At 35.1% G+C, this 13594-nt stretch overlaps 1 protein-coding gene across 3 annotated transcripts in view; it reads right to left on the bottom strand.

Moving 5' to 3' along the window:
- The window catches only part of FAM185A (family with sequence similarity 185 member A), a 59387-nt gene that overhangs the window by 12960 nt on the left and 32833 nt on the right, over positions 1 to 13594 (bottom strand). For all 3 annotated transcript variants that reach the window (XR_005838619.1, XR_005838620.1, XM_008686162.2), the window contains exons 6-7: positions 6688 to 6783; positions 2182 to 2316 (exon numbers count right to left, since the gene is read on the bottom strand). Coding sequence is in view for 1 of the 3 variants with exons in the window: in XM_008686162.2 (XP_008684384.2) it covers positions 2182 to 2316; positions 6688 to 6783 (231 nt within the window). In the remaining 2 variants the exon portion in view is untranslated. The remainder of the gene's footprint in view (positions 1 to 2181; positions 2317 to 6687; positions 6784 to 13594) is intronic.

Genomic DNA, 13594 nt, shown 5'->3' with positions numbered 1-13594 from the left:
CACCCAAAAGCTCTGATGGAGATAGATGTACAATAAGATTAATGTTCTCATGCCTGCTAACACAATACCATTCTGCAGCATATGGATCAAGGAGTCATTTCAACTTTCCAGTCTAATTGTTTAAGAAATACATTTCATAAAGCTATAGCTGCCATAGAAAGTGATTTCTCTGATGGATCTGGGCAAAGTAAACTAAAAACCTTCTGAAAAGGATTAAACATCCTAGCTGCCATTAAGAACATTTACGATTCATGGAAAGAGTTAAAATATCAACATTAGCAGGAGTGAGGAAGAAGTTGATTCATGGATGACTATGAGGGGTTCAAGTCTTCAGTGGAGGAAGTAAATGCAAATGGAAAGAGCAAAAGAACTAGAAGTAGAGTCTGAAGCTGTGACTGAGTTGCTGCAATCTCAAGAGAAAATTTTAATGGATGAAGAGTTCCTTTTTATGGATAAACACATAAAGTGGTTTCTCGGGATGGAATCCATTCCTGGTGCAGATGCTATGAAGATTGTTGGAATGACAACAAAGAATTTAGAATATTACATAAACTTACTTGATAAAGCAGAGGCAGAGTTTGAGAGGATTGATGCTAATTCTGAAAGATCTATTGTGTGTAAAATGCTATCAAACAGCATCATGTGTTACAGAGTAATCATTTGTGAAAGGAAGAATCAATGCTGCAAACTTCACTATTGTTTTAAGAAATTGCCATGGCCACCCCAGCCTTCGACCTTCAGCAACCACTACCCTTATCAGTCACCAGCCATCAACATCAAGGCAAAAAGATCATGACTCACTGAAAGCTCAGATGATGGTTAGCGTTTCATTTGTTGTTTTTTTTTTTTTAGCAATAAAGCATTTTTAATTAAGGTATCTGCATTTTTTTTTTAGACACAGTGCTATTGTACACTTTAACAGACTACAGTATAGTATAAACGTAGCTTTTATATGCACTGGGAAACTGAAAATATTCATTTGAATTGCTTTATTGCAGTGGTGTGGAACTGAATGCACAAGATCTCTGAGGTATGCCTGTATTTAAAACTGAAACTGATCTCATGAAGACACTGCACTGCCACCACCACCACACACTTTTTCAATGTCCTTCTCAATGCCATTTTGGTAAGATTTGAAGGAAAACTTCACCAGCATGAATTCCCCCCTCTTTTTTTTTTTTTGGTACTGTGTACATGTATTTACTATGTATATGTATACAATAAATATCTTAAAAAGTAGTATCAGCCATCAATGCAGCCAGAGGTCATCAGAAAAAATATGCAAAGCCATTCACATTTCTGGGACTGAGAATTTGTTGTATTAAAAGAGCAAGTTTATAATGTGTATAATACCAAAACAAATTTGTGTTTATTCCAGTCATACAAAGTTACCTTTGAATCTTGCACTATATATATTTAGATGATTTTTAAGGCCAAGAGTAAGAAAGCAGCTGTACCAGAAAAAAAAATTATGGTCTTAAAAAATTTTTAATTGTGGTAAGAAATGCATAAAACTTACCATCTCTATCATTTTCTTAGCTTACATTTCAGTAGTGTTAAGTATACTCACATTGTTGTACAACAGATCTCCAGAACTTTTTCATCTTGCAAAACTGAAATGCTATACTCAATGAACAACTCCCCATTTCCCCCTTCCCCTAATTTCTGTTTCTCTGAATCTGACTACTTTAGATATCACATAGAAGAGGAATCACACAGTATTTGTCTTTTTGTAACTGGCTTATTTTACTTAGCATGATGTCCGCAAGGTTCATCCACGTTGAATCATGTGACAAAATTTCTTTCCTTTTTAAGGCTAAATAATATTCTACTGTATGTATATACCACATCTCACTTATCCATTCATCCATCAATAGACATTTGGGTTGCTTTTACCTTTTGGCTACTGTGAGTAATGCTGTGTGAACATGGGTGTGCAAACATCTCCTGGAGATAGAAAATTTTTTAAATTGACATCCAATGACATCTTAGTGAGTGTTTCAAACTAAATACCTATATTGTGCTACTTACTGATAAGCAGTTGGAAGAAAGGAGTGTCAAACACCAAAATGTGACAATGGAAAGGAATAAAAGAGTAAAACTGCAGTTAACTATACCATATTTCTACTTATGTATGGAAGATGACTATTCATCTTACATAGCAAAATGCAGCATCCTTACCAGTAACTATGACACCATCATCTTTATGAACTTCAGTCATTTCTTGAACATGGACTTCTGAGTTCACATCAACCTCTTTCCCTGATAACTGTAAATGAGCTTGAAGAGAAGATGCGACCTTGACAAGAATAGAGCCTATAATAAATTTTAAAAAGATTATTAATGCAAGGAAATCAAAAGTACCAGGAGCTATTTGAAAAATGATTGAAAGGGTAGCACTGCTCCTGGAACACTGTCTTTACTCCTTAGCACACTTTATTTACTCCCAAATGCGGAGTACCTGGGTGGCTCAGTCGGTTAAGCATCTGCCTTCAGCTCATGTCATGATCTCAAGGTCCTGGAATTGAGCCCCACATCAGGTTCCCTGCTCAGCTGGGAGTCTGATTCTCCCTCTCCCTCTGACCGTACCCCCTGATTATGCTCACTTTCTCTCTCTCTCTGTCTCTCTCTCAAATGAATAAATAATCTTTTAAAAAATATTTATAAACAGCAGTGTCTTTTCCTTACTTCCAAGGCATTCACAGTAACTTCTGTCAAGGGCATGAGGCATTAGAATATTATGAACTTCTTTTGCCCATAGCCCTAGTCAGCTTATCCAATATCAGAAAAGTGAGTAGTATACAACACATGTAGCTTGTAGACAATATTTACCATTAATTGAGCATTTACTGAAAGCAAGACAGCTTAATTAATTTCTTTTAATCTACATATCAACTTTATGAGGTATTATTATAATCCCAATTTTAAAATGAGAACTTGCTCAAGTTCCCACTAGCACTAGCATTAGAATCTAGCTTCACTTCAGTGACAACAGCGCCCATGCTCTTAACCGCTGTGGTATTTCACACGCTGCACCCTCATCATATTATAGGACTTGTGATTTCACTGATCACTATGACACAACTAGAATCCTAAGCTCTTGTGCTTTCAGTTGTACTGCGTGTGTGCTGGGGAGGGAGGGGTGGTGGTGGGAAATAAGAATAATAAAAAAAGGGAACATGTGCATTTCAACTGACTAATGTTTCTTTTCAATGGATTATAGTCTTTTGGGTACCTGAGACAAGGCATTCAAGTTTATTTCCACTACAATCTTGTAGTAATTTAAACTTCTAAAGGAGGAAGAAAAAGTATATAATTTTCCAAAACAACTATGTAGGTTGTATTGCGAACTCATCAACACACTCCTGTTTCAGAAGTTTTTCTTTCTTTGTTTCTCAGATATCAAATAAAGTAAGAAGCCCCGGCCACAGAACATTAAGCCCATTTCCTCTGTGGACAAAGGTGGTCAGCATGACTTTCATTGTGAATGTTGTAAAGATTCCTTTTAAAATGCACTTATTTATGGGTCATTGTTTGTCTTTTAGTTTGGTTAACATTAGCCTAAGTTTCCCTAATTTTTTATCCTCTCTGCCTTCCTACCTGGAGCTAGAAAGTCTGGGGTAAAATTGATAAACTCTCATAATTACCCCTCAAAAAGGGTGGGGGGGAAACAAAGCATATCACTACAACTGGGTTATTTTATTTATAAAACAAACTGTTCTTCAGGTTTTAAATGTAAACTACTAACAGGAGTTTCCCTATAACAACAGATATGAGGGATTCAGGGAAAAAAAACCTGGAAAATTTCAGAATGAATAGAAGATGCAAGGTTTTCTACCAAACATACTTTAAAAAATAGAAAAAAATAGATTTAAAAACTTTTCTGTAGGACTTTTTATCTCTAAATATATCAAATGTGGTAATTTTATGAATACTTTTCTGTTCTAAAATGAAAAAGGGATGCCAAATCTGTGAGAACTTTAAAAAGGTTAAGCAATGCAACTACGTCTACCCTCATCCCTCTCCACATCCTTAAAAAACAAGTCATCACTACCAAAACTGCATTACTGTCTGTGAAAGAAGAATTCTCATGACTTGAAAACTTTCCCAAATGTCCTATCTTTAACTACTTTTTTAAGAAAGGAGAGTTCTTGTTACATCTTCAACCTCTTTCACTTCATAAACTATTTTCACGGTTACTGACATCAATACCATTTTTTAAATTAAAAAGTGAACTAATACTAACTGTACCATTTATTGAAGGCATACTATATTAAGATCATTGGTTTCATCAAGGACCAATTTTAAATGGAAGAGTCAATACTCAGATGCAGGTCTGACTCTTAAGCCTAAACAATCCTTTTGAAAGAATTAATAAGGTTAGCTCATAGGAAGAGAGAAAACAAGCATGCACCATTCTTTTTCACATGGTGAAATGGAGAATATCTAAGAGACTCGGTGGTTGGCTCCCAAACCCTACAGCAAGGCAGGGGCAGAGCTGGAAAGATTCTAGATGCCTTTAGTAACCATTAAGAAACAGAATCCTGAAAAATTTTCCATTACTCTTTTAAAAAGTTACTGTTTCTAAGTGTAGTTAGAATTAAAAGAACTGGAGTAAGACAGAAATTTTTGTTTCCAGTGATCTTAAAGCTTCATGCCAGTACCCAAATTATAAACTTAATTGAATCTTTCAACATCATATGCTATTTCAATAGGTTACTGGAACAACATTCTAAATAATGCTCAAAAATATTTTAAGTGGATGAAGAGTAACAATGTTTTTATTTGTTTTACTTTTTTTGTCCCTCCATACAAAACAGGAAATAACTTTCATATAAGAGCTACTTATTTAAAACTTTGTTTGTACTCTGTTACTAGTTATAGTAAATTAATAATGGTTTACATTTTTTCTCTTAGGGCCTTCATAATAAGAGAATGCATTATATGACTTTTATGGCACTTACAAAATACCCTGAATGGCATTACTGAAGCTCGTAGGAATTCAGTGAGAACACAATATCATCCTATTTTAAAAGAAAAAAATGTAAGCTTGAGAAATCAAATCATATCTGCGTGTCAGCAAAAAAACTTCTGTTTTAGGCCTCTGTGTTTGTAGTTTTATTTTGACACTGACAAGAGAGCCTTGTTGGACAAAAAGTATTAAACCAACATGACCAAGAAATTGCTAACAGCAGGAACAACTGGTTTCTGTAAGGAAGTATTTTCCTTGTTATGCATATATAGCCTTGTTCTGGCCAATATGCAAGATATTCTAGATTTTATTTAAAAAAATTTTTTTTGAAAGATTTTATTTATTTATTTGACAGAGAGAGACAGCAAGAGAGGGAACACAAGCAAGGGGAGTGTGAGAGGGAGAAGCAGGCTTCCCGCTGAGCAGGGAGCCCAATTCGGGGCTCAATCCCAGGACCTTGGGTTCATGACCTGAGCAGAAGGCAGACACTTAATGGCTGAGCCACCCAGGTGCCCTATTTAAAAATTATTTTAACCAGAGGGGCGCCTGGGTGGCACAGCGGTTAAGCGTCTGCCTTCGGCTCAGGGCGTGATCCCAGCGTTCTGGGATCGAGCCCCACATCAGGCTCCTCCGCTATGAGCCTGCTTCTTCCCCTCCCACTCCCCCTGCTTGTGTTCCCTCTCTCGCTGGCTGTCTCTATCTCTGTCGAATAAATAAATAAAATCTTTAAAAAAAAAAAAATTATTTTAACCAGAGCTACATTTCTTAACTTTCTGCACCCAGGTCACTTCAGCCCCAATGGCCAAGCTACTCCAAGTATCCAAGCCACACGCCAACCATGTATACACAGACATATATTCAGTCTTCATATGAGTAAAAAGTGTATTAGTTTTAATGAAATACTTGAATTCTTAGAATAAGTTATTTGTAATAGACATAAGATTATATAAAGAGACACATCATAATAACACTTAATACTTCGAGATTAATTAAGTCAACCATCACTTTAGAGGACCTTCCTGATGATACCTTTATTTCAGGATCACACATTGCAAAGAATTACTCTAGAGTGATGGGTCAAGAAGGTTCTACTACAGGGTGGTAGAAGAGCTTCCAAAAGAATATATGGGGGCATTTTCCTCCAAAGAATATTCTATTCCAGGCATAAAAACTAAAATGAAAAACCTAAACACTAACACTAAATAACTCCACAGTAACAGTCAATATATTGTAACATTTTTGTTTGCACTACAAAGGGAACTATAGTCTTCATACCCAATATGGGGCTCAAACTCACAAACCCAAGATCAAGAGTTACATGCTCCATCAACTGAGCCAGCCAGGAGCCCCTCTGGTCAGTCTTTGTTTTTAAAAAGATTTTATTTATTCATTTGAGAGAGAGAGAGAGAGAATATGAGGTGGGGAGGGTGTAGCAGAGGGAGAGGGATTCCCCACTGAGCAGGGAGCCCGATGCAGGCTCTGTCCCTGAGATCATGACCTGAGCTGAAGGCAGTTACTCAACCAACTGAGCCACCCAGGCACTCCCCACCCGCCCCTTGGCCCCTGCAATCAGTCCTTAAATCAAGTTCTACCAGAAGAAATTTTCTTGAACTCATGACATCAGTATAGATTAAATAATCTGACCATCTGTTTCCTGGATGTTACAAAACCTTGAGTATACCATGTATCAAAATAAAACATTCCACTTGGCTAACCTTCATGTGACTTCAATTCCACTTTTCCTAGTTGGCTGACATAAACATCTATTGCACCCAGATGAGTTGAGGCCTTTAGACATCCAGAGGATGAATCTAGGAAAAAAGAAAAACCGTAAGTATAATCATTGTAGTAACTGAAATGATAAACTTGAAATAAACTCTACTTCAGCCGTAGGATAAGGCACCAAGAGTCTTGCAAGGGTTTGTATTTTCCCCATACTTATGCCATCTTTCACTTTAAAATGAAAACAGAATCAGAAACTTACAAATCTATACCTAGATAACAAAAAATCCCTATGTCTATAGTAACAAAGGCCCTATGTCTATAGTATATAGTAATCAATATAACTTATTGATAATCATGCTTACTCTGCAACCTAATATATAGGAAGGACAGTACACAAGCAGTGGATCCTTGACAGCCAAGACTATCAAGCACCATTGATATATTTAGTTTATTATCAACTTTCAATACTTACTAAAGAATTTTGTCTCATGTAAAGACACATAGTAGTAGCAAAGTTAACAAAAATCAAAACTTTTTATATTTTCTCCTTTTAGCAAATTTGCTAGTGCTAAAAAATTACTGCTAATAGCGAAAGCTTACTCTAGATAAGATTTTGTTGCATTTCTTAAACAGAAAAGAAGAAAAAGGGAGTCACTTAAAGACTGGGTGAAGCTTGTTTATATCTAAATATTTCTTTTCAAAGTTCTGGAATTGAACAGATATCTTTCAGTCAGGAGAAGAAAATCATAATTAATTAAAGTGGTGCTGATTTGAAACTCAAATCTCTGTCATCATTGGCCCTAGTTTTCGAAAAGTCAACATTTCAAGTTCAAGGGAAAGCTGATCAAGTTAGAGATAAAGAAGTAAGAGAATGATGTTGAAGAGTCAGCACTAAGAAGCTTCTTCCTCCTAATAGCAACTGAACCTCTAATTTAATATTCTGTCTGACTGCCCTGGTAAGGCCAAAGCATATTTTTTTTAGAAAGGCCTCTTAAAAAGCATATTTTATCAGGAACTTTACTACTTCGAAGTGGAAACAAATTAGGGAGTGTGGTGAAAATAATGCCAAAAATTATACTAAACTTTTAATAAAACGTGAAAAAACACATTTGTATACTAGACATTTTTCTTCACATTTTTACATGACCCTAAACAAAGCAACTTGGGAATAAACTGGTTAAAATCTGACCCCAAGAAAATTCATATTAATTATGTGTAATCTATACTGAAAAATGACCTTTATTGGACCTACTTTATTTAATTCTTAAGTTCAAAAGTAAACATTGATGCATGGAAATTAAGCAATTAGTGATAAATGACAGAATAGTTGGGCGAACATGAATATCTCTCTCCTCAGTTACCAACAGAAACTCTTTTTAAATAACCTCTTAATGCATCCTAAAAGAAGCCAAGTAAAAATATATTATGATTTTAAAAAATGTGGACTACACAATGTGTGTATTATCCCAGGTTGAACAAAGTAAAATATTTGAAACATTAGGTTGATTTCTTGCTTTCTCTAGGGGGAAAAAACCACAAGATTTTCATGAAACTAATATAACAGTACTTTTCACTTCTCCCCCCAAGCCAATGGGAAATAAGAGCTAAAAAATTTTATCACAAACCACTGAATAATTACATCCTCATATTATCAGTCTTGAGCTCTGATAATGGTCCATCCCTTAGAGACTATCAAAAATAATTTTTTTAAACTCAAGACATGTTTTCAAAAGAGAAAGCAAAAGTGATATTTGAAAAGCTATGTAGCAAAACAAATACTAATTTTCTTTTGTTTTATGTAATACAAATGATTGGAACTAAAAATTAATTATCAAGAGTCAAATTAAGACTTCCTCTACAAAATTTCATTTGTTTGGAAATTCACATAATGGAGAAATTCTATAGCTCTCAGAAGAAGCCTTAAGGGAAATATGCATTAGACAGCAATTAAGAAGTGAACAGAAATTATTAGTCCAGCTAGTGTTTGGAGTAAGTGGACTCTCACAGAGAGCTTTCTATCATCACAATTTTGGACAAGGATCTGGTTGTTGTTACAGAGACCACTGAGTTTTCCTGGAAAATTATACATACAATAGGGAAAAACTGATGTTAACTACTAGCTAATCACTACATACAACCAAAAACCCCAGATATTTGTAATATACATTTAGCTAATAGCAGAGAATAACAACTACTTGAAAGGCTAAAATTCCAAACTTACAGATAAAGGGAGAATTCTTTTAAATCAGTCAAACATGTTCAGAAAGTTCTTCTGAATTTTTACCATTTTACTTCATGTTTCAACATGTGGATACTAAGGAACAGCAACACAAAAGATATTTCTTCATTTCTGCAACTTGATTCCTACACTTCCAAAGCTACGCTAATTGCAAGAACAAGGAACAAATTTCACATACAGGACGTAAAGGATTTGCAAAGGCAGAATTGTAAGGTCATTTTAAGTAAAGTTTTCTAAGTATCCTGCCTAGGTATTCTGTATTAGGGAGGGAGCATTAGGAGGCTGGGCTTCCGAGGGACACACTAAGGCAAACCACCCACCTCCTGCTCCAAACATGAAGATATTCTTTTTTTAAAGCTAAAATTACCAGTACATGGCTTCTGGCAGTGCCTTCCAAAAGAGGCAACATAGGGCAGAGAAAGTAAAGTTAGGTGAGCAACTCTATTAGCACTCCAATCCTGTTATTTATTACCAAACTTTGCTTTCTACTGTTGACTCATTTTATTTTTAAAGATATTTATTTGAGAGAGAGAGAGAGAGCGAGAGAGAGCATGCTCACAAGTGGCAGGAGGGGCAGAGGTAGAGAATCTTTAAGCAGACTCCACACTGAAGGCAGAGTCCAGTGGGGGCCTCTAATGCATGACACATGTGATCATGACCTGAGCCAAAACCAAGTCAAAGATACCCAACTGACTGAGCCACCCAGACGCCCCTGTTGACTCATTTTAAATGGATGATCTGGTATTCCAGAAAAAAGACATTATTTTTTAAAATATGAGTCCAAGGAAAATCATGGTTTTGATATATACAATCAAATTTTTTATAGTACTTCAGTTTCTGAGAGAGCTTACTGTTACAGAAATTAGGAAGAACAGGGTTTGGGGAGGTAAATTATAATGTGTATATAAAATCCAAATGACTGATGAGATTACTTAAGAACCTGATCAATTATATTACCTAAACTCCTTTTTTACCTGAATTATAAATATTCTTCTGAATAAAAGAATCATGGGAAAAATACTTTGTCTATTTTCCTGAAATCAGACAGAATAATACCTAAATTATCTCAAGTCTCCTAACATTCTAAACTTGATAATATTATATAACTTTTCTCAACACCCATTCCAATATTTTGAAGCCTCTGCTATTCTAGTAAATTTCCCTCTCAGGTTCCTACAAATCACTTTTTATTTCTTCGTTAACTAATTTGCTTTTACTAATCTCAATTCCTCAAAATTCAAGTTACTCAGTAGACTTTAATTAGGTTATCATGATTTGTAGAGTCGCCTTCAACTTTCTTCAGCAAACCTTTTATGAAAAACAAGCCAAGCAATTAAGAAACTTAAAATAAGCATTGCACTTGTCACCTTTTGGATTAAGGCATCATATCCAAAATTTCACCAGACTCATGACAACAATGGTTTTTAGGCTCTACAGCAGGGATGGCAAACTATAGGCCCCCTCCTGTTTTTATTAATGAAGTTTTATTGGAACATAGACACATCTATTTGTTTGTGTATTGTCAATGACTGCTTTGTGTTAAAATGAGAGAGTTGCATAGTACAGACAGACCATGTGGCCCACAGAGCCAAAAATATTTAATATCTGGCCCTTTACAAAGTCTGCAGACTCCTAGAGCAAAACATCTTGTTTTGAGGAAATAAGCTTGCCCCCACAACCCCCACCAAAAAGTAAAATTTAATTCTGTTTAAGACAAAGAGATTTACCAATTTACTGAAATCAGTTATTTTCCTAAGGCCTCAGTAGTATACAGATAGATATTAAATTCTTGCTTATAGAAATGAAAAAAGTTGTCTCAGGGCAGTTCTAACTTTTTACTGACCCTGACTGCTCACTATTTTCTAGGGGTAATGGAGATGCTTCCACCAGATTTATTAAAGTGAGAAATAGGGGCTCCTGGGTGGCTCAGTCAGTTAAGCAACTGCCTTTGACTCAGGTCATGATCTCAGGGTCCGGGGATCAAGTCCCGCACTGAGCTCCTTGCTTAGCAGGGAGCCTGCTTCTCCCTCTGCCTGCCTCTCCCCCTTCCTGTGCTCTCTCTCTCTCTCTGACAAATAAATAAAATCCTAAAAAAAAATACATGACATTATATGTGATAATATAAATGAAAAATCATATCAGTATATTAAAGGTTTTATAATATATGTTAATGTAAGCAACCTATACTGTAAAGGACAGGAGTAGATAAATGAATCTGCTGACATAATATGAAGTGGCATAATATTAATTCTAAATAGACTGTGAAAAATTAAGTTTCTATATTAACATCACTAGAAACTCTGCTAAAAAGTAATGCAAAAAGGTATAGCTAAAAAGTCAAAAGGAAAATTAAAATGGAATTCCGAAATACGTGAATTAATGCAAAAAAGGCAAAAAAGAAGAAAAAACAAAAAATAGAAGAGCCAAAATAAAATGGTATATCCATATCCAACCATATCAATAATTATATTAAATGTTAATGGACAACACCTTCTAATTAAAAGACAAAGATTTTGCAAAATGAACTTTATTTTATTTATTTATTTTAAAGATTTTATTTATTTATTTGAGAGAGAGAGAGACAGCCAGCGAGAGAGGGAACACAAGCAGGGGGAGTGGGAGAGGAAGAAGCAGGCTCCCAGTGGAGGAGCCTGATGTGGGGCTCGATCCCAGAACGCTGGCATCACGCCCTGAGCCAAAGGCAGATGCTTAATGACTGCACCACCCAGTCGCCCCGCCAAATGAACTTTAAAAAGCAAGTGCCAACCATGTTGTCTATAAAAGATGTTTTTAAACATAAAGATAGATTGTGAGTAAATGAATAGAAAAAGATATACCATGCTAACATTAAGCATAAGAAGGCAAGACTGCCTTTATTATTACTAATATTAAGCATAAGAAGGGAAGAGTGTTTTTATCATTTGATGAAGTAAATTCAGGACAGAGAGTATTACTTGAGATAAAGCAGGGCATTTTATAATGATAAAAGGGTTAATTCATCAGGAAGCCATAACAATCATGAATATGAATATCATAAACAGGGATTCTAAAGCCAAATGTAAAGCTGACAGAATTCATTGAAAAATTTGACACTCCTCTCTCAGCAACTGATAGAATTAAACCAAAAAAAGAAAAAAATTATTATACACTCATTTCAAAGGCATGTGATATGAAAATTTACAAGATAAAACCATATGCTTGGCGATAAAATAAATTGCAATAAATGTAAAAAAACACAACAAAAAAACAACAACAATCCTGAAATCACACAAAGTATTTTCTCTGACCAGAATGGAATTTAATTAGAAATCAATAAAATAAGAGATCTATAATAATCTTAAATGTATGAAAATTCAACAACAGACTTCTATGGACCAAAGATGAAATCAAAAGTAAAATTAAAAGTCTTCTAAAGGATGATTTTAAAAAATGCAACATTTCACAGAACTAGAACAAACAATCCTAAAATTTGTATGGAACCACAAAAGACCCCAAATAGCCACAACGGTCTTTAAAAAGAAAAGAAAACTTCAGGTATCACAATTCTAGACTTTAAATTATATTACAAATCCGTAATAATCAAACAGTATGATACTGGCACAAAAACAGACACATAGATCAATGGAACAGAACAGAAAACAAAGAAATAAACCCACAACTATATGATCAATTAATCTACAAAGCTTGAAAGAATATCCAATGGGAAAAATACAGTCTCTTCATTAAATGGTGTTGAGAAAACAGGAGAGCTACGTGCAAAAGAATGAAAACGGACCACTTTCTTACACCATACACAAAAATAAATTCAAAATGAACGAAAGACCTAAATGTAAGACCTGAAACCACGAAAATCCTAGAAGGGAGCACAGGCAGTAATTTCTCTCACATCAGCTGTAGCAACATTTTTCTAGATACGTCTCCTGAGGCAAGGGAAATAATAGCAAAAATAAACTATTGGGACTACATCAAAATAAAAAGCTTCTGCACAAAAAGGAAACAACCAACAAAACTAAATGGCAACCTACTGAATGGGAGAAGATATTTGCAAATGACTTACCCAATAAAGGGTTAGTATCCAAAATATATAGAAAACTTCTACGATTCAACACCAAAAAACCAAATAATCCAATTTAAAAATGGGCAGAAGACATGAACAGACACTTCTTCAAACAAGACATCCAGATGGCCAACGGACACATGAAAAGATGCTCAACATCATTCAGTATCAGGGAAATTCAAATCAAAACCACAATGAGATTATCACCTCATACCTGTCAGAATGGCTAAAATCAAAAACACAAGAAACAACAAGCCGTGGCGAGGATATAGAGAAAAAGGAACTCTCTGGCCTGTCAGTGGGAATGCAAACTGGTGCAGGCACTGTGGAAGACAGTGCAGAGCTTCCTCAAAATATTAAAAATAGAGCTACCATATGATCCAGCAATCACACTAGGTAGGTATTTACCCAAAGAATATGGAAACACTAATTCTAAGGGATATATACATACCCCTGTGTTTAGTGCAGTGTTTGTCCATTGATAGATGGATGGATAAAGAAGATGTGGTATACAATGGAATATTATCCAGCCATAAAAAATAATGAAATCTTACCGTTTGCAACAACATTGTTGGAGCTAGAGAGTATTATGCTAAATGAA

This window comes from Ursus maritimus, unplaced genomic scaffold (assembly GCF_017311325.1).
Source record: "Ursus maritimus isolate PB19 unplaced genomic scaffold, ASM1731132v1 scaffold_3, whole genome shotgun sequence".
NCBI lineage: Eukaryota > Metazoa > Chordata > Mammalia > Carnivora > Ursidae > Ursus > Ursus maritimus.
Note: the sequence above shows the minus strand (reverse complement) of the source record. Positions and strands in the feature narration are given on the sequence as shown.